At 45.4% G+C, this 21,042-nt stretch overlaps 1 protein-coding gene across 1 annotated transcript; it reads left to right on the top strand.

Moving 5' to 3' along the window:
• Positions 1 to 530: 530 nt before the first annotated feature.
• NTS (neurotensin) lies at positions 531 to 20,543 on the top strand. Its single transcript, XM_068171041.1, is given in 5 exon segments — positions 531 to 773; positions 5,042 to 5,103; positions 14,783 to 15,007; positions 20,085 to 20,100; positions 20,103 to 20,543. Coding segments are annotated over 5 exon segments (492 nt in total). The 5' UTR covers positions 531 to 712; the 3' UTR covers positions 20,231 to 20,543.
• Positions 20,544 to 21,042: the final 499 nt, after the last annotated feature.

Raw genomic sequence — 21,042 nt, 5'->3', positions numbered from 1 at the left:
AACACCCCTGCTTCTGTCCCGTGTCACACCCTTGCCCGTGACGGGTGTGCGGTTCTCTCCCCGTTTGTTCGAAGAAACGTAAAGCAGACGACAGTCAGCGCATCCGATGGCTACTACACGAGGACCGCGGCGCTGCGCGCGGTGCTCAGGATTAGGCGCGGTCCTTGCCCACCCCTGACCCAGCGCGCAGCGCGCTCCGGGGGTCCCAGCAGTTGCGCTTTCCCTTAAATAAATAAATAAATAAATAAATAAATAAATAAAATAAGAAGCATTACTTCGGGGCTTTCCCAGCTCGGAGGACAGCTCCCTGCCGGGAGCGCCCCGCTCCGGCCGCGCCCCGCGGCGCCGGGTCCCGCTGCGCCGGGTCCCGCTGAGCGCCCCGCGGGGCTCCACGTGCGTCAGGCGGCCAAGTGGCGTCAGCGCTGGCGGGCGCGGAGCGACGAGGAGGGGGCAAGCCCGGGGGGCGGAGGTGGCGGGGGAGGAGGGAGGGAGCTTCATCAGGAGGCGATGGCGGCACCGCCGTGACATCACCCCGAGGCTTATATAGTTGGGGAAGGGTCCGAGTCCCCTGCCTGGTGCCTGCAGCCGCTGCCGAAAGCGTGTGCGGAGGGCGCGGAGCGGCGGGGCTGTCTCTGTTTCTCTGTCTGTTTGTCTCTCTCCGTCTCTCTCCAGGATTTATGGACTTCACTTTCTAGAGGGAGGCACGGCAAGGATGAGACCCCAGTTGGTGTGCGTGGTGCTGCTGGCCTTGGCCTCCTGCAGCCTCTGCTCAGGTAAGCTCCCGCCGGTGCCCGCGCCACCGCCGGGGCGCCCGGGCGCGCCTCCCCAGCACCCGCGCTCCGGGGGCTTTCGGGGCGGTAGGCACCGACCCGCTCCCGGAGCCTTGAGAGGGATTTAAAGAAGAGAGGTGAAGTCGCTTCGGGCCACCGTGGCTATAGCTGACAGGCACCAAGGAGGTGGCCCTGACAGCGGGCTCTGGCCAGCATCGGGTTTTCTATCCCTCCCGTAACTTCTTCCCTTCATATAAACCATTCTTCCTCACAGCATCCTTACCATGGCATTTAGTGTAGACAAGTAATAGGAAAATATCAATCCGTGTAGACCATCTGCTTGGTTTTATTGCCTCATTAGTGATTTATTGAAAACCATGTGATGATGCCAAACTATCACAGGAGGTATAATTTCTGTCACTCATACTGCAAATCAACGTGCATGTGTATGCATTTCAGTCAGTGACAGAAATACAGTTTCAGCATGCTTGGGGGGAAAAAAATGTTTTGAAATTATGAGGGGAAAAAAAAAAAAAAGCTAAATCAGATGGAGATCACACAATGGGAAGTGTGTTTCTACTCCGAGATCAATTGCTTTAGAAACCTGCAAAAAAAGAGGACCATGTATTGAAGTGCTCCTTTGGAAAAGGACACAGCCAAGTGGGTGCCATTTATGCTCTAACTTTATGCCCCGTGGTGGCAATTAAACACACAGAGACAGCAAGCAGATTATGCTTAAAAATCCAATCTTAACTAACCTGCAATTTTAAAGCCACAGAATTTAAAGGACTAAATTTACAAATGCCTTCATTTTTTTTTCAGTCTTCAGTATTCAGGTGGATTCATTCTCACCTCAGATTTCATTTCCCTGCAGAGGGAAAAACAAAAGTGACACACCTAATACTTGCTTTTTATCACAATTCAAACATAATCATTCTGTGTATTACGGAGAACTGGCAACAAGGCTTAGTGTTTATGATTTCTCTTCCCATGTATTTGAAGCCTTTTAAGCAAATACTTGACTTGTATTTTCAGTGAGTCATCTTCAAATTCAGCTCTTCTTAGAGCCCGAATGAAAGCCTACCAAAGTAAAAAATTACAGTGGAGATTAGAGTAGGCTCACTGCAAAACCCCAGAAACAACAACAAAAAAAATAAATTAGGTGTGTAATTGATTTGATGGTTTATTTGCTCTAAAATCTGGAAGTGTCTATAAATGAGAAATTCCATGAAGCAGCTTGTGTAGAGGTGCCAAATTGACTAATGCAGGGCTATGCCATTAAAAAAAAGGTGATCATTTCCATTTTCTTTGGAAAATGTTTGCCCTCTGGGGAAAATGTGTGCCTGTAGAGTGTACCTATTCTTGCAGAATGCAAATATGTGAAGAGAAGCTCTATTTCTTGTCAGCAAGTGGTCAGTAAGCTCTGTGAATTTCCCTCTGACAGTAATGTGTAAACAGACTTTTTATGCATTGATCTCTGAGTGTGTTGCTTTTTTGATATCCTTTTACTCCTTCACTCCTGAATTACCTGGGTTTGCTCCTCAAAATCTTGCATTATTCTTCACTTAAGGAATCTTGGAGGTGGTGTAGTCACTGTTTAGGAAGAGACTGGATGGGGTGCTTGGTGCCATGGTTGAGTTGATTAGATAGTGCTGGATGATAGGTTGAACTCAATGATCTTGGAAGTCTCTTCCAACCTATTCTATTCTATTCTATTCTATTCTATTCTATTCTATTCTATTCTATTCTATTCTATTCTATTCTATTCTATTCTAATCTGTTCTGTTCTGTTCTGTTCTGTTCTGTTCCTCCAGAATCTTCAACAAAACTCTTTCTTAATATGTAGCTCTCTTCCACATCTGCAGCTATCATCTAACCTTGATGGTGTGGAAGCTACCTACCATCCTCTATGGAATATAAACCTCAGGTGCTAACTAGACATGAATCCTTTCATTGTCCTCAGCTCCTATCATCCAGGACACTACAAATCATAATGCTGCCACTCACACAGGAACTGCTGCTGTCATGAGCAGAAATTCATCTGAGGTTGATCTTGTGGTGATAATGGTAAAGAGGTTAAGAGATTAGGTGAACCTCATAACTAGTGATGATGAAAGGGCTGAAAAGCATTAGGTTGGAGATGGGTTGCTAGTGACTTGCTGTAATATTGATCTACAACCCTGTCTTACTTAATGTTTTCAGTAACAACTTCAATGCAGAAAATAATAATGAATGAATGTGGTGTGCTGGACATATAAAGGTGAACCAGGACATCACTGCAGAAGAAGATTGGCATAACACAGAGAAATTTTGATGATCTAAATAATAGAAAACAGAATCAGCACGACAGTACAAAGTGTAATCACTTAAGAGATGATAGAAGTTCCTCTTGAAGCTCCTTTTAACAGAAGCACAGCTGCTGGAAATGGCTGAAGAGATTAAAAATTTTAGCCCTATTATCTGACCTCTCATTTATTTAGTTATTTTCATTATTATAAGATACTAAGGGTTTGCAGCCATGAAAGACAAATGAAATTCAAGCACAAAATAGAAGTGTAAATGAGCTGCCTCTTGTACAATATTTACATGCATTTACAATTTATAAACAGCACAGGACTCCCCATGGAGGAAACCAGGGGGGTTAGCAACAGCTTCCTCTTTCCCCAGATAAGGGAAAGAGGAGAAAAGCAGAGAGTAGCTTGTTAGTACTTAGCCACGACAAGAATGCAGCCAAGGTCAGCAGCAGCCAAGCAAAGGCACCCAGCTAGTATCAGCGAGAGCAAAGGAGCCAAAAAGGGAAACAGTTACTTTATACAACTGACCTCTTATTTAGTTATTTTCATTATTATAAGATACTAAGGTTTTGCAGCCCTGAAAGACAAATGAAATTCAAACACAAAATAGAAGTGTAAATGAGCTGCTTCTTGTAGGTCGTGGTAGGCGTTCAGGTAGCTGAGTGCTGAGGTTTCAGATCCAAACCGCTGTGCTGTCTTGAGATCACATCAGGCACAGAGGAGGGCTGCTCTGATGAACACAGGAATGGAGAAGAGATGAAGGATGTTTGGGCATAGCCCAGTAGTTAGTGGGATTTCCAGAGGGATGGTTTGTGTCCATAAGGCACAGTGATCTTGCATTTGTTTGTTAATCACTGCCTAAGCACACTGCAAAAACCTAAGCCGGAAAGGAGTCTGATTGCTTTCAAAAGATACATGAGCTGGGGAAAAGCCTGGTTTTCCAGGAAAGCTAAAAGCCTTGTGGAGCTTGTTTTTTACCTGAAGAATTAACTGGGTTTTGTATAGACATCTTGTCTTTGAGTTGTGCTTGCTGCTACATTTTCAAGGCATCAGGTCTTTGTGATTATTCTGTACAGCACAAAGCCGTAAAGTTCACGGCGGTTTTCTCCTTCTGCTGTAAGTTTTACCCTGTTCACCAGATCCCAGACCTGCTGAGCTATTAAAGGGCAATTACTTTAGTAAAGAAAAACCTAAGGCTTTCAGTCAGAACAATTTCTTTTGGTGTATATGTTAGCAAGAGCTTGTACCATAAACTTGTCAAGCTCAGTTCCCACAGATCGGTAAAAATGTTCTCAATTTAAGCAAGAATAATCGGGACTGAGTCTTGCTGAGTGATCATAATTGCCACTCACCTAAATGCTTAGATGCTCCTTAAATAAATACTCTTTGAAAATGAATATTCAAAATGTAAGCAGAGGTGACAAACATGGATTAATGAAAATAATCCAGATTGTTAGTGAAGAATAGGGCAGCAGCTTTGTTTACTGAAGGGGCTGCAGATTACTGGGGCAATCTGCCACTGAACTGAAATTAATGCATCCTGTAATTCACCTCGGTAAACTTGATCATGCTAAAAAGGTGCTTTAACATTATATGGCTGTTACCTGAAGTCTCCACACAGTCTACCTAGTTGCTTAGATAGTGTTGGGTGATAGGTTGGACTTGATGATCTCAAAGGTCACTTCCAACCTGGATAATCCTATCCTATCCTATCCTATCCTATCCTATCCTATCCTATCCTATCCTATCCTATCCTATCCTATCCTATCCTATCCTATCCTATCCTATCCTATTCTATCACTTCACTGTGTTTTTTATCTAAGTTGTTGGGTTTGTTGTTGGGTTTTTGGGGGGGAGGGAGGGATTGCTTGTTTGACTTCTCAAAGCTCATTGATACATCTAAATTCTCTATACAGAATCAGAAACGACCAAGATTTATGATGAAATAATAAACATATGTTTCTGGTTTATTCCCAGATTCAGAAGAGGAAATGAAAGCATTAGAAGCAGATTTATTGACCAATATGTACACATCAAAGGTAATTACTTTTTCCTCTTCCAGCTGATGGGAAGGGAGCAAATGAATTCTCATTACAAACCCAGAAGTCGTTGGCACAAAGCAATAACCTGTGGTCCAGAGCAAAAGGCTCAGTGCAAGGCATTAGTTTGGTGCAAGTTTTACTCCAGTTCAAAGGAAACTTAAAGGTGTTGATGTGAGACCCTAAAAGTGTTCCTCACGTGCAGCTCTGCTACTTTCATTAAGCTATCAAAACTGTGTTGTGAGCAGGGATGTAAATTCTCATGAAGAAATGTGTTTCCTATAGGGTTATGCCTGATGAAAGCTCATTAACCTCAAGTCAGATCCCTAAGTGTTGTTTTTATGCAGAACTTTTCCTATGTGCATCTAAACTGAAGGCAGTCATAAAGCAAAAAAAAACCTGGTGATACATATGCTGATTTTCCTTTGGTTTAAGAATTTAATCATAGTGTGGGACATGACTGTGAAAATATTCCTCTGGGAAATGACAATTTGCTTGACCATTTAACAGACTGTGAGCAATGTTCGTGTTACCTGGTACAAACAGACAAAAATTGAGTTCCAATCTCATGTTGACAAGGTGAAGCAGCAAGTTTTCATAGAATCATAGCATCAACCAGGTTGGAAAAGACCTCCGAGATAATAATAATAATAATAATAATAATAATAATAATAATAATAATAATAATAATAATAATAAAAAAAACCAGGTTGGAAGAGACCTCAAGATCATTGTGTCCAACCCATCAACCAATCCAACCCACCTAAACAACTAAACCATGGCACCAAGCACCCCATCAAGTCTCCTCCTGAACACCTTCAATGATGGTGACTTCACCATTGTCAAGTCCAACCTATTACCTAATATCTAACACCTCCTGACAACTAAACTATGGCTCCAAGTGCCACATCCAACCTTTTTTGAACACCTCCAGGGACTGGGACTCCACCACCTCCCTGGGCAGCACAATCCAATGGCCAATCTCTCTCTCTGGGAAGAACTTTCTCCTCACCCTGAGCCTAAACTTCCCCTGGCACAGCCTGGGACTGTGCGTACATGTGTGTTGGACAGGCTGATAGACAAACACTTTCTCAATGCTGTTTTGGATCTAAAAATGCCTAATATTTGCACACTAAAGGACTGTGGTGGGTTAAAAATTACCTCCCCAAACTAATTTGGAGGATATACCCCCCAAAATGAAATTTGCCAGACCAGCTCAATTGGAAAGCAAATGAAGCTAAATTAACAAGCGCAACTACAATCTCGAAATACAGAATGCAATGAATATGTATGAAATACACAATATTTGTATGGATCTATGATTTATGAACAGCACAGGAACCCCCACGGAGGAAACTGGGGGGTGTGTGTCACCAACAGCTTCCTCCTCCCCCAGAAAAGGGAAAAAGAAAGAGGAGAAAAGCAGAGAGTAGCTTGTTAGCGCTTAGCCACAACAAGAATGCAGCCAAGGTCAGCAGCAGCCAAGCAAAGGCACCCAGGTAGGGTCAGCGCCAGCAAAGGAGCAAAAAAGGGAAAGAGTTACTTTATACAACTAACTATGTTGGTTATCAGACCAATGGGATCAGAGGAGGCTCAGGGGAGACCTTATTGCTGTCTACAACCTGGTTGTAGCCAGATGGGGGCTGGTCCCTTCTCCCAGGCAACCAGCACCAGAACAAGAGGACACAGTCTCAAGCTGCACCAGAGGAGGTTCAGACTGGATGTTAGGAAGAAATTCTTCACAGAGAGTGATTGCACATTGGAATGTGCTGCCCAGGGAGATGGTAGAGTCACCATCATTGGAGGTGTTTAGGAGGATACTTGATAGGGTGCTTGGCTGCATGGTTTAGTTGATTAGATGGTGTTGAATGATGGGTTGGATGTGATGATCTCGAAGGTCTCTTCCAACCTGGTTTATTCCCTCCTCCTCTCCTCTCCTCTCCTCTCCTCTCCTCTCCTCTCCTCTCCTCTCCTCTCCTCTCCTCTCCTCTCCTCTCCTCTCCTCTCCTCTCCTCTCCTCTCCTCTCCTCTCCTCTCCTCTCCTCTCCTCTCCTCTCCTCTCCTCTCCTCTCCTCTCCTCTCCTCTCCTCTCCTCTCCTCTCCTTGAGTCTCCTCTCCTCTCCTCTCCTCTCCTTGAGTCTCCTCTCCTCTCCTTGAGTCTCCTCTCCTCTCCTCTCCTCTCCTCTCCTCTCCTCTCCTCTCCTCTCCTCTCCTCTCCGAACCTCTCCTCTCCGAACCTCTCCTCTCCGAACCTCTCCTCTCCGAACCTCTCCTCTCCTCTCCGAACCTCTCCTCTCCGAACCTCTCCTCTCCGAACCTCTCCTCTCCGAACCTCTCCTCTCCTCTCCTCTCCGAACCTCTCCTCTCCGAACCTCTCCTCTCCTCTCCTCTCCTCTCCTCTCCTCTCCTCTCCTCTCCTCTCCTCTCCTCTCCTCTCCTCTCCTCTCCTCTCCTCTCCTCTCCTCTCCTCTCCTCTCCTCTCCTCTCCTCTCCTCTCCTCTCCTCTCCTCTCCTCTCCTCTCCTCTCCTCTCCTCTCCTCTCCTCTCCTCTCCTCTCCTCTCCTCTCCTCTCCTCTCCTCTCCTCTCCTCTCCTCTCCTCTCCTCTCCTCTCCTCTCCTCTCCTCTCCTCTCCTCTCCTCTCCTCTCTCCTCTCCTCTCCTCTCCTCTCCTCTCCTCTCCTCTCCTCTCCTCTCCTCTCCTCTCCTCTCCTCTCCTCTCCTCCCAAAAACTACCACAAGAACCAACCCTGAAACAAGTGTCACGGGCTTAAGGCTGAATGTTTTCATTCCCTGTTCTAAAGATGTGCAAGTGCAAGTCCTTCAATTCAATGGAAATGAAAAAGAGAAATGCAAAATTCCACACACACCCCCCCCAGGGAAAAGAAAAAAACAAAAAAAAAACAGATTAAGAATTTCATAAGCCAATGACTAGTTGAGAATTAAGGACAAAACCTGCCTGCAAGGTTCTTCCTTAGGACAAGCCTGTTGTGACAGAAGGGAATATTCTCAAGCTCATTTCAGTTTCTCAGATGATTTTCAATTCTCTTTCAAGATACATGAGGTATGGGAAATCATTTGTCTGAGTCTCATTTCAGAAGCATGCTCCACAGTGGAAATGCAGGCATCACACTCACTGCAGCCTTCATAACAGTTTAATGCCACTTCATACTGCAACTTCTTTTGTTTCTTCAGAGATTTTGCAAGTTAATCTTAAAAAAAAAAAATAAAAATAAAAAATGAGTCCCACTTGGCAGGCCTGGGCTCCCTGATCATAGAGTCATAGAATGGTCCAGGCCAGAAGGGACCTCCAGAGGTCATCCAGTCTGACCTCCCCACAGGCAGCAGGAACATCCCCAACTAGATCAGGTTGCCCAGGGCCTCGTCGAGCCTCACCTTGAATATCTCCAGGGTTGGGACCTCAACCACTTCCTTGGGCAACCTGTTCCAGTGTTCCACCACCCTCATAGTGAAGAACTTCTTCCTGATATTCAGTCTAAATCTGCCCTTGTCTTTGTTTGAAGCCATTGTCCCCTTGTCCTGTCACTGCAGACCTTTGAAAACAGTCTCTCTTCCTGTAGGCTCCTTTCAGGTACTGGCAGGCTGCTATTAGGTCTCCCCAGAGCCTCCTCTTCTCCAGGCTGAACAGCCCCAGCTCCCTCAGCCTCTCCTTGTAGCAGAGGTGCTCCAACCCCTTGATCATTTTCATGTCCCTCCTTTGGATCCTCTCCACCAGCTCCATGCCCTTCCTATATTGAGGGCTCTAGACCTGCACACAGTACTCCAGGCGAGCTTTTATCAGAGCAGAGCAAAGTGGCAGAATCACCTCTCTGGATCTGCTGGCAATGCATCTTTTGATGCACCCCAGGATGTGATTTGCCTTCTGGGCTTCAAGCTCGCTCTGCCTGCTCACATCCAGCTTCTCATCCATCAGCACCCCCAAGTCCTTCTCCATAGGCTGCTCTCTATCACCTCATCCCCCAGTCTGTGTTGATAGCGAGGATTGTTCTGGCCCAGGTGCAGAACCTTACACTTGCTTTTGTGTGCTTTCCAAAGCATGACTTATGCTTAGACCTGTGTGGAAAATATATCACACACTGGAAATATTTGGGTTGCTGTCCACTTAAGCTGTGTTTTCACATATTCCTATAGGATAACTGCCTCAGAGTTTTCCCATAACCTATAAATCAAAGCTGTCTGAGCTTAATGTTTGCTGTAGTGTAGAGTAGAAAAATAGCATGACTGCCTTGACATGATTTGGAGAGCTCTGTGGTCAATTAAATATTTCTCTCCTGGCTAAGTTCTTCGTTCTAAGTCTCTTTATGTGAGCCAGCAGCAGTGTAAGTCAGAAGCAGGCACTGAGGTGATATATGTGTGCTGTTAATGGGATTTAGACTCCTTTACAAACTAACTCTGCTTGCTGATAGCACTGCAAATTCCTTCTCTCCTAACCCCCTAAGTGACAGCTATGAACATCTGATGCTGTCTACTAATTAAGCATTTTACCAACATACAGAGGAGAGTTTCTTTGAACATAGACATACATCAGGCTATCATAAAGTAGTAATTTTAGATCAAAAATGTTCTATGAATTATGCAAGAAGGGATATCAGGTTTTTTTCTGTCCTTTCCTCCACCATTCCTGTCCACTCAAATATGTTTGGCTTTGGTTTGTTTTTACCTCAGAATTCTCACTCGCGTAACACTGCCCCTAGATTTTATCCTTTATTGCAGTCCAGCTACCTGACATTTCATATGCCCAGGAGAGAGAGGAGTGCCCTGGAAAAGCCTCCTCATAGAATAGAACAGCACAACACAGAATAGCACAACAGAGCAGAGCATGGAATGGAATGGAATGGAATGGAATGGAATGGAATGGAATAGAATAGAATAGAATAGAATAGAATAGAATAGAATAGAATAGAATGGAATAGAATAGAATAGAATAGAATAGGAGTTAACCAGGTTGGAAAAGACTTTGGAGATCATCGAGTCCAACCTATCACCCAACACCATCTCATCAACTAAACCATGGCACCAAGCGCCCCACCCAGTCTCTTCCTAAACACCTCCAGTGATGGTGACTCCACCACCCCCCTGGGCAGCACATTCCAATGGCCAATCTCTCTTTCTATGAATAATTTCTTCTTCCTAATATCCAGCCTAAACCTTCCCTGGCGCAGCTTGAGACTGTGTCCTCTTGTTCTGGTGCTGGTTGCCTGGGAGAAGAGACCAACCCCCACCTGGCTACGACCTCCCTTCAGGGAGTTGTAGAGAGCAATAAGGTCTCCCCTGAGCCTCCTCTTCTCTAGGCTAAGCAACCACAGCTCCCTTAGCCTCTCCTCATAGGGCTGTGCTCCAAACCCCTCACCAGCTTTGTTGCCGTTTGTTGATGGTGGGACTTGATGATCTCAGAGGTCTTTTCCAACCTTAATGATTCTATGATCCTGTGATTTGAGAGTGATGAAGCCTGGAAGGATGGGAATGGCAGTGATGTGCCTTCAGGTAGTTGCAGACAGCAAAACAATCTCTCCTGAGCCTCCTCTTCTCCAGGCTAAGCAACCCCAGCTCCCTCAGCTTCATTTCTCAAGGAAATCTCCCATCTTTTTATATTTCACAAATATTTTGAAACAGACCAAAGAAGATTTTGTAATTGCAGTGGACACTTGCTCTTTTTGCTAGCTGAACCTCTGCTAATTAAATTAGACGTTCTGCTAAGAGGTTAATTTTTGCTTTGGACCTGTCACATGTTTTCAAATCATTTGGCAGCCTAAAGAAGGCACCTGGACGGGGCAACAGATGAGCTCATAGTAAACAATGCAGAGCCAATTTCAAGCTTGACAACAAGATTTGAGATGTGGGGTTTTCTTACCCTCAAACCAAAATGCACTTTGGTTTCTTTTTTCTTTTTTATTAGGTTTTTTCCCCCAGAGCCTCTGTCAGGAATTTGAGAGCACACAGTGGTTTTATTTAAAGGGTTAGAATAAGAATGGAATGGAATGGAATGGAATGGAATGGAATGGAATGGAATGGAATAGAATAGAATAGAATAGAATAGAATAGAATAGAATAGAATAGAATAGAATAGAATAGAATAGAATAGAATTAACCAGGTTGGAAGAGACCTCAGAGATCATTGAGTCCAACCTATCACCCAACACCATCGCATCAACTAATCCATGGCACCAAGTGCCTCATCCAGTCTCTTCCTAAATACCTCCAGTGATGGTGACTCCACCACCTCCCTGGGCAGCACATTCCAATGACAAATCTCTCTTTCTGTGAAGAACTCTTTCCTAACATTCAGCCTAAACCTACCCTCAAGATATAGCTTGAGACAGTGTCCTTTTGTTCTGGTGCTGCTTGCCTGGGAGAAGAGACCAACCCCCCACCTGGCTACAACCTCCCTTCAGGGAGTTGTGGAGGGCAATAAGGTCTTCTCTGAGCCTCCTCTTCTCCAGGCTAAGCAACCCCAGCTCCCTCAGCCTCTCCTCATAGGGCTGTGCTCCAAACCCCTCCCCAGCTTTGTTGCCCTTCTCTGGACACCTTCCAGCAAGTCAACATCTTTCCTAAATTGAGGAGCCCAGAACTGGACACAGGATTCAAGGTGTGGCCTAACCAGTGCTGAGCACAGGGGCAGAATGACCTCCCTGCTCCTCTTAAATTCATGTCATTTTGAAAGACATGCATCTGGTTGAGTGAGGTTGTCCTCTGTCTCTGCTCTGTCCTGGTGAGGCTGCATCTGGCATATTTTGTCCAGTTCTGGACCTCTCAGTTCAAGAAGGACCTCAGGGAACTGCTTGAAAAAGTCCAGCGCAGAGCCACAAAAATGATGGAGTGGAACATCTTCCTTACAAGGAGAGACTGAGGGAGCTGAGGGCTCTGTAGCTTGGAGAGGAGGAGACTGAGAGGTGACCTCATTCATGTTGATAAATATGTAAAGGGTGAGTGCCAAGAGGCTGGAGCCAGGCTCTGCTGGGTGATGCCCAGTGACAGCACAAGGGGCAATGGGTGGAAGCTGAGGCATAGGAAGTTCCATGGTAAAGTCAGGAAAAAAATTCTAACTGTGAGGGTGACAGAGCACTGGAACAGGCTGCCCAGGGGGCTTGTGGAGTCTCCCTCTCTGGAGACATTCAAAACCTGCCTGGACGTGTCCCTGTGTGATCTGCTGTGGCAGGGGGGGTTGCACTGGATGATCTTTCGAGGTCCCTTCCAGCCCCCAGCATTCTGTGACTGTGATTAATTTTTGTGCTCAGCACTAAAAAGAACACAATTTGAAAGAAATTATTAATAGTTGGATAGACAAGAAAGTGGCAAAGACAAGAAAAGCAGTTCATAAGGTATTAATTTACTTTTTTTTCCCCACTTAGAATTATGGACTGAGTATGGCTGGAAAAGACCTCAATGAACATTGGCTCCAACCATAAACCCAACACCACCGTGGCCACTAAACCATGTCCCAGAGTGTCATATCTACCCGTTTGTTTAAGCCCTCCAGGGATGCAGACTCCTTGGGCAGCCTGTCCCAATGCCTGGTCACTCTGTATGTGTGTGGTTTCTGATACCCCTCCCCTGGTGCAACTTGAGGCTGTGTGCTTTTGTTACTTAGGAGAACAATAACTACCTCACTCCAACCTCCATTCATGGAGTTGCAAAAAGCAAGAAGGTCTCCCTTCAGCCTCCTCTTCTCCAGACTCAACAACCCTAGTTCCCACTGTAGAAGATTACTGCCACAACTACTGGGGAAGAAAAGTACCAGCAGAAAAGCTAAATCTCTCCTAAATAATACAAGATACTGGAGCCAGCAAAATTTGAGGCAAATCATAGTGGAATTTCTCTCTTTCTGTCTGTCTTTCTGTAACATCTCTGAATAGTTCCATTGTGGACCACCTAAATACCACAGTATCACAGTACGTTAGAGGTTGGAAGGAACCTCTAACCCTAGCCTGTATCCTAACCCTAACCCAACCCCCCTGCCAAAGCAGGATCACTTAGGGTAGTCTGCGCAGGGATTCATCCAGGTGGGGTTGGAAAGTCTTCAGAGAAGGAGACTCCACAACCTCTCTGGGCAGCCTGCTCCAGTGCTCTGTCACCCTCACTGGAAAGAAGTTTCTCCTCAGGGTGAGGTGAAATCTTCTCTGTTCAAGCTTGAACCTGTTGTTTCTTGTCTTATTACTGTGCAGCACCAAAAAGAGCTTGGCCCTTCCACCCCTCAGATATTTACAGACATTGATCACATCCCCTCTCAGTCTTCTCTTTTCCAGACTAAACAGCCCCAGGGATCTCAGTCTCTCTTCATATATATACACATGTATAGTTGGTTTGTTTTTCAGTCCAGTTACCAAGTCAGGAATACACTGTTTTCACATCTCTGTTTAATCTTTCCTCCATCTCCATCTAAGCCTATAGACCTCTGATTCACATCTGCCAGGCTCATGATCCTCCACTGTCCAAAACTCCTGGGGCTTACAGATTCTAGAACTTCAGACTCAGCCTCACCAGACAGCTTACCCTGAAGCAAAGACTCCATTCCTTTTCTCAGGGGATTTTCAAATGGCTGGTATTCATTCTGAACTGGAGAGGAGCGTCTACTTAACCACAGGCATCCACCTGGGATTCCAATACTGGGAATTTCTCTAGTGGGTTTGACTCATTGTCCTGATTTACACACCTATGAATTTATATTATGTCCATTTCCATCCTTGTTTTTGTTTGCACCCGTGCAAAATGCCTAGGAAATGTTACCATTCTGGTTTGGTAGCAGTTCTGGTTTTCATTGTGTCTCTCTACCTAGGGGGCAAGGCTGTAGGGAAGCAGACTTGGTGTGTTTAATATATATGAGTTGGCCTAATTTTGGCACTCTGTAATTACTGTCTAAAAGTTGAGCAGATGGAGAGAGAACTTCAAACATGCAAACTCATTCCTACTAAAACCTTTGAATGTCACACGTAACTAAAAACAAAAAAAACAAACAACAAAACCAACAACAATGAATCCAAACCCAACAAACAACCCCCCAGATAAACCTCCACAACCCTCCCCCCAGATACAAACAAGCAAACCACAAAAGAAAATTGCAACACATTAAATCAACTGAGGGAGCTGAGGTTGTTTAGTCTGAGTGGTGAAGCCCTGGAATGGGTTGTCCAGGGAGGTGGTTGAGGCCCCATCCCTGGAGGTGTTTAAGCCCAGGCTGGATGAGGCTCTGGCCAGGCTGATCTAGTGTGGGGTGTCCCTGCCCATGGCAGGGGGGTTGGAACTAGATGATCCTTGTGGTCCCTTCCAACCCTGACTGACACTATGATACTATGACAAGTCAAGTTTGAAGGGAGATCTCTACAGCTACCTGAAAGGAAGTGGGAGTGAGGCTGGTGTTGGTCCCTTCTGCCAAGTAACAAGGGACAGGATGAGAGGGAATGGGTTTAAATTGTGCCAGGGGAGGTTTAGATTGGACATCAGGAAAAACTCTTTACTGAGAAAGTGGAGAGGAGTTGGGACGGGCTGCCCAGGGAGGTGGTGGAGTGACCATCCCTGGAGGTGTTCAAGAAGTGTGTAGATGTGGTGCTTCAGGTTATAGTTCAGTGGTCATGGTAGTTGGGTTACAGTTGGACTCAATGATCTTAAAGGTGTTGCCCAGGCTTTGTGATTCTGTGATACAGGGGTGTTTCATTTGTGTTTTCAGATTAACAGAGCAAAACTTCCTTACTGGAAAATGACCCTGCTAAATGTCTGCAATCTCATCAACAACATAAACAACCAAGGCGGGGAAGCAGCAGAGGCAGATGAAGAAGATTTTGTGCCAGGAAGACAGCTTCCTGCTGCTCTGGATGGCTTCAGCGTGGAAGCAATGCTGACAGTATACCAGCTCCAAAAAGTTTGCCACAGCAGAGCCTTTCAGCACTGGGAGGTAAACCAAACTTCCACAAATGTATTAAACTCTCAGGTTCTGTTTGTAGAGATGTTTTAAGATCCATTTCCAGGTGAGTCCCCGTCACGCAGCCTGGGGTATCCTTCCCCTTTATATCTTCTCTACACACCTTTAATCTGCATCTTACTGAAGAAGAGTGGTGAACTGTGTAGTTTCTGCCAAGATGAGTGCCTGTTGTTGTTAATGACCCGTGGAGAAATGAGAACTATTCTTAACTACACACTTTCTCCTCTCTTTGTAGCTATTCAACAGATGAACGTGAGCTCTGTGCCAGGACACCAAAATTAAGCTGCTTGACAGACATGATGTTACTGCAGGTTTATTGAGGCATAACTAAATGTAGTCAGAGTTTCTGAATACCCTTTTAAGGCCCTGAGGCAAAGTGGATTCAGAATGCATGGACACATGCCTGTGTGTACATGTAGTTTTACCAGGTACTCCAAGCTTTTGATCATTGCTAGGAAAACCGGTAACAAGGGAGCCCTTGCTTTTCGCTTCCCTACACCTAAAGAGGGCCCTGGAGCTGACACTGTGACTGTGTGGTGACTTCTGTTCTTGCATAGTGATTGCTTACAGCCCATTTGTGATATTTATCTTGGTGTGATGATCACAGAGAGGCACAATCCACATGTGTTGTTAAATATTACCCTAAAGGTTGCTTTGGGTAGCAGGTAGCAAAAAAACAGAGAGATCTCAGTCACATTAGTCACTTTCCAGTAAACCAGTTGTTTTTCATCTATCATGGACAATCTGTCTAAACCTTGAACCTGTTTTGTTTGCTGAATCACAGCTTTGTGTTTGAAGGCTTATTCTCAATCCTTCATATTAGCTGAGATGGGCCATACATAAGATTGTAACATCTGTGAGAACTAGAGTTTCTTAGGACTCTTTTCATCACTAGTCTTTACTCTGCTCTTGTGAGACCCCCACCGCGAATACTGCATCCAGTTCTGGTGTCCCCATCATAAGAAGGACACAGAGATGTTGGAGAGAGTCCAGAGGAGGGCCACGAGGATGATCCAAAGGGCTGGAGCACCTTTGCTGTGAGGATAGGGGTGAGCTGGGGGTGTTCAGCCTAGAGAAGAGAAGGCTCTGGGGGGACCTTACAGCTGCCTTCCAATACCTTAAGGGATCCTACAGAAAGGCTGGAGAGGGACTTTTCATGAGGGTGTCTAGAGATAGCACAAGAGGGAATGGTTCTAAGTTGAGGGAGAACAGGTTTAGACTGGGTCTTAGGAAGAAGTTCTTCAGTATGAGGGTGCTGAGACTCTGGAATAGGTTGCCCAGAGAGGTTGGTGGATGCCTCCTCTGTGGCAGTGTTCAAGGACAGGTTGGTGAGGCCTTGAGCAGCTGAGCCTTGTTGAATCACAGAATCACAGAATCAGTAAGGTTGGAAAAGACCTCAGAGACTATCAAGTCCAACCTGTCACCCAACACCTCATGAATAGAATAGAATAGAATAGAATAGAATAGAATAGAATAGAATAGAATAGAATAGAATAGAATAGAATAGAATAGAATAGAATAGAATAGAATAGAATAGAATAGAAAGAGGCATCCCTGCCCATGGCAGGGTGATCTCTAAAGTCCCTTCCAAGCTAAGCCATGCTATGATTCCGTGATTTTATTGCTGAACTGGAACTACCATAGCACTGACTACACGCAATGGCTGATATGACTTAATCCCAGTTCCCTACATTGCATTTGCATCACCTCTTGTTGTTGGAAATCATCTCTTAACAGTATCATAGAATCATAGTATCAGTCAAGGTTGGGAGGGACCACAAGGATCATCTAGTTCCAACCCCCCTGCCATGGGCAGGGACACCCCACACTAGATCAGCCTGGCCAGAGCCTCATCCAGCCTGGGCTTAAACACCTCCAGGGACAGGGCCCCAATCACCTCCCTGGACAACACATTCCAGGGCTTCACCACTCTCATGGGGAAGAACTTCCTCCTCACCTCCAGCCTCAATCTCCCCACCTCCAGCTTCATTCCATTCCCCCTAGTCCTATCACTGCCTGAGATCCTGAGCAGTCCTTCCCCAGCCTTCTTGTAGCCCCTTCAGATACTGGAAGGCCACAATGAGGTCACCTTGGAGCCTTCTCTTCTCCAGACTGGACAGCCCCAACTCCTTCAGTCTGTCCTCATAGCAGAGCAGCTCCAGCCCTCTGATCATCCTTGTGGCCCTTCTCTGGACACCTTCCAGCACCTCCAGATCCCTCTTGTAATAGGGTCTCCAGAACTGGACACAGTACTCCAGGTGGGGTCTCCGCAGAGCTGAGCAGAGGGGGAGAATCACCTCCCTTGCCCTGCTGGCCACACTTCTCTTGATGCAGCCCAGGATCTGATTGGCTTTGCGGGCTGCAAGTGCACACTGAGAGCTCCTGTTGAGCTTCTCCTCCCCCAGCACCCCCAAGTCTCTCTCCTCAGGGCTGCTTTCCAGCCAGTCCCTGCCCAGCCTGGATTTGTGCCTGGGATTGCCTCCACCCAGATGCAGGACCCTGCCCTTGGTCTTGTTGAACCTCATGAGGTTGGCTTGTGCCCACCTCTCCAGCCTGTCCAGGTCCCTCTGGATGGCCTCCCTTCCCTCCAGCCTGTCTGCTGCACCACACAGCTTGGTGTCATCAGCAACTTGCTGAGGGTGCACTCAATGCCACTGTCCATGTCACCCACAAAGATGTTGAACGATACAGGTCCCAGGGACTGATCCCTGAGGGACTCTGCTTGTCCCTGGCCTCCTCTGGGACATGGACCCATGGACAGCCACCCTTTGGGTGCAGCCATCAAGCCAGTTCTGTATCCGTACAGTACTGCATGTGAAGTTGAAAAATAAATCCAAAGTTCCTCTCTTGGCTTAGGAATCTGCTTATGCAGTGCAGAGGTTTCTAAGGCACGGTAAAAGAAGAAGGGATAGAGCCAGAGGGAAAGGGATTGTAGAGGGCTTGAAATAATTTATGTAATAAAAGAAGTTCTTGTGATCTTATTCATCAGGATTGACTCCAAAGTCTGTTGAAACCATGAGAATCTTTCCACTCATTTCAACAGAATGTGGATGAGTAGTCCTTTATTAAATAATTAAGTGAGTAACAGAGTTTGATTGTTTAGGGAAACACTGAGGTGAGTGTAACAATATTGTCAGTTGGATGCCTTTCAGCCAGACAATAGGACTGAACTTGGCCATGGGAGAATGTGGTGAGAGAATGGATGAAATCCTACTAGGTCAAGCTAGAACCAATCTGAACAGAATACACGAAGAATGCCAAGTCAAACTGAAAACACCACCACAGAAGGCATTTTGATGGCCAAAATTTTGCCTTTCTTGTGCTTTATTTAATCTCTCACTTGTTTCTTACACGTTTGTGATGTTTCAGCTGCAGGAAGTTGCAGATAATAACGTTGCTCAGAAGCTGAAGGCAGCGAGGAGTGGGTGTTTCAGGAGGTGTTTAGCCTTAGTCAGTGAGCATAGAGTGACAACAATTAGGAAGTTTTTCAGTGAGTTTGAGTTTTAGTCCAAGGAGAAGACACCAGCTTTTCTCTCTTGTCAAACCACCCCCCCCCCCCCCAATGATCTGATCTCACTTATTTCAGTGGAGTTTAAACATCAAGTCTGTAGGATTCAGCTCATCTGAAGCCTGATCTTAATTTTGTGGTGGATGCTAAAATAAAGTTGCATAAAACTATAAAAAAACTGCATAAAACTTTATATATAGTGATAGAATCAGGGGAAATAGGAGAAAAAAATAGAAATGGGTAGATTCAAATTGGATGAAGCCTCATCCTGGAGATTTTCAAGGCCAGGCTGGATGTGGCTCTGAGCAGCCTGATCTAGTGTGAGGTGTCCCTGCCCGTGGTGGTGGGAGTTGGAACTGGATGACCCTTGAGGTCCCTCCCAACCCCAACAATTCTATGATTCTATGATCTGTCACACATTTAGAGGGCAGTGCAATCCCAGCCCTTGACACTTTACCACAGATCAAATAGTGTCTGGTTGCAGCAAGAAGGTGTAAGACACTGTGTTGGTCACTCAATTGCTGTAAAACAAGGTAAAGAGAATCATCCTTAGAGTGTCTCTCTCTCTCTCTTTTACTTTCTTTCATCCTTGTATTCTCTTTCTGTCCTTGTATCCAGAATATTCACCAGCTCACCACTATCTATGTTTTTGTCAAAGATTTGAAGAAAGAGTGTGAGGTGTCCCTGCCCATGGCAGGGGGGGTGGAGCTGGATGATCCTTGAGGTCCCTTCCAACCCTGACAATTCTCTGATTCTATGATGACCACAAAACACAGAACTAACCAGGTTGGGAAAGACCTCTGAGATCATCCAGTCCAACCTATCAGCCAGCACCCCCTAACCAGCTCAACCATGGCACTGAGTGCCTCATCCAGGCTCTTCTTAAACCCCTCCAGGTATGGTGACTCCATCTGACCAGAAGGCAGAAGTCTTTGGTTGCAACTTTTGATATGTTGCTGTCTCAAGGGTCCCTATTTTGAAACCTCACTTCTAGCACTTGCTACCTTCTGAGGACCTCTCTGCTGTGGAATTTCAGCTGGGGTTTTTCTAGCCCTACATGGATGATTGCAGCAAAAAGGATGGGCAGACTTAGGTCTATTTGTTTGTGTTTGACACATTCTTTCAGTGAGATCCTCGGGGTACCTGCCTTGGTCCTAGCTGTGCACTGTCAGTGCCAGTGAACTAGTTGTGGCTCGGTTGGTAGCACATCAGACCCTTAATGGGAAGGTCGTGAGTTCAAGCCTGCAGTGGGCAGTAGTGTCCTCCCTACTCTAATCATGAGGTCTGTGGTGACAGGTTGGACTTGATGATCTTTGAGGTCTCTTCCAACTTTAGTGATACTGAATACTGAATAGATAATCCTTGAGGTCCCTTCTCAACCCTGACAGTTCATAGAGTCATAGAATCAATAAGGTTGGAAAAGACCTCAAAGGTCAAAAGTTCTGTGATTCTATAAAAATTGATAGTTCTCATTACCAAACCACCTCCCACCCCCCAAAAAAAAACCAAAGCTAAAGCTGTGTCTTTGCTTGCATCCTACAGTTACTTCCGCAAGATGCTTTGATCTAGACAACTCAAGCCAAGAGAAGGAAATCATGAAGAGGAAAAATCCCTACATCTTGAAACGGCAGCTACACGTCAACAAAGCTAGAAGGCCATACATCCTCAAGAGAAGTTCATATTACTGATGCAGCAGAGGGGGAAAAAAAAACCACCACCACCAATGTATATTTAGTTTATAGGTAACTGTGCATTATGGGTTTCTTATTTCAATCTAAAATCATCCTTGTGTGAAAATATACCATGGAAAAAAAGTCATCAAGATGGTAACATAAATGTGTCTTCTTTTTTTTCCTTTTTCTTTTTTTCCCCCTTCCCCCCCCCCCCCTTTTATTTTTTTTGGCAATTGCTGTTTCTTTCTTGTGATTTTATTTACCCCCCTCCCCACCTGAGATTAATTGGACTGATACATTTGCAAATAAATCTAGTTTCTAAGCATGATGTATTGTACACAACTTGAGATTTCAACACAGTTCCAACCAATGTTGTGGTCTTTTCCTGTTTTATGAAGCACACTGACATACATGGAGTAAAATGGATGTTGTTCACAACCCTCCGGAAAATCTTAACCTGTTCACAAACCCTCCGGAAAATCTTAACCGCGTCTTAATGTAACACCACCACCATATCTATGCTTGCAAATGTTTGTGTGATACACCTCTTAGAACTGCTACAATAGTTTAATACAGAATCACAGAATTGTCAGGGTTGGAAGGGACCTCAAGGATCATCCAGTTCCAACCCCACTGACATGGGCAGGGACAACGTTCCACTAGATCAGGTTGTCCAGAGCCACATCCAGCCTGGCTTTAAAGAATTCCAGGTATGGGGCAGACTCGATGATCTCAAAGGTCTTTTCCAACCTGGTAATTCTTCTCTTCTCTTCTCTTCTCTTCTCTTCTCTTCTCTTCTCTTCTCTTCTCTTCTCTTCTCTTCTCTT

Source organism: Melanerpes formicivorus, unplaced genomic scaffold, assembly GCF_026170545.1.
Source record: "Melanerpes formicivorus ecotype bairdi unplaced genomic scaffold, bMelFor1.0.p_v2 SCAF_1412, whole genome shotgun sequence".
Classification (NCBI taxonomy): domain Eukaryota; kingdom Metazoa; phylum Chordata; class Aves; order Piciformes; family Picidae; genus Melanerpes; species Melanerpes formicivorus.
The sequence above is the reverse complement of the archived record's forward strand: the minus strand, read 5'-3'. Positions and strand labels throughout refer to the sequence as shown.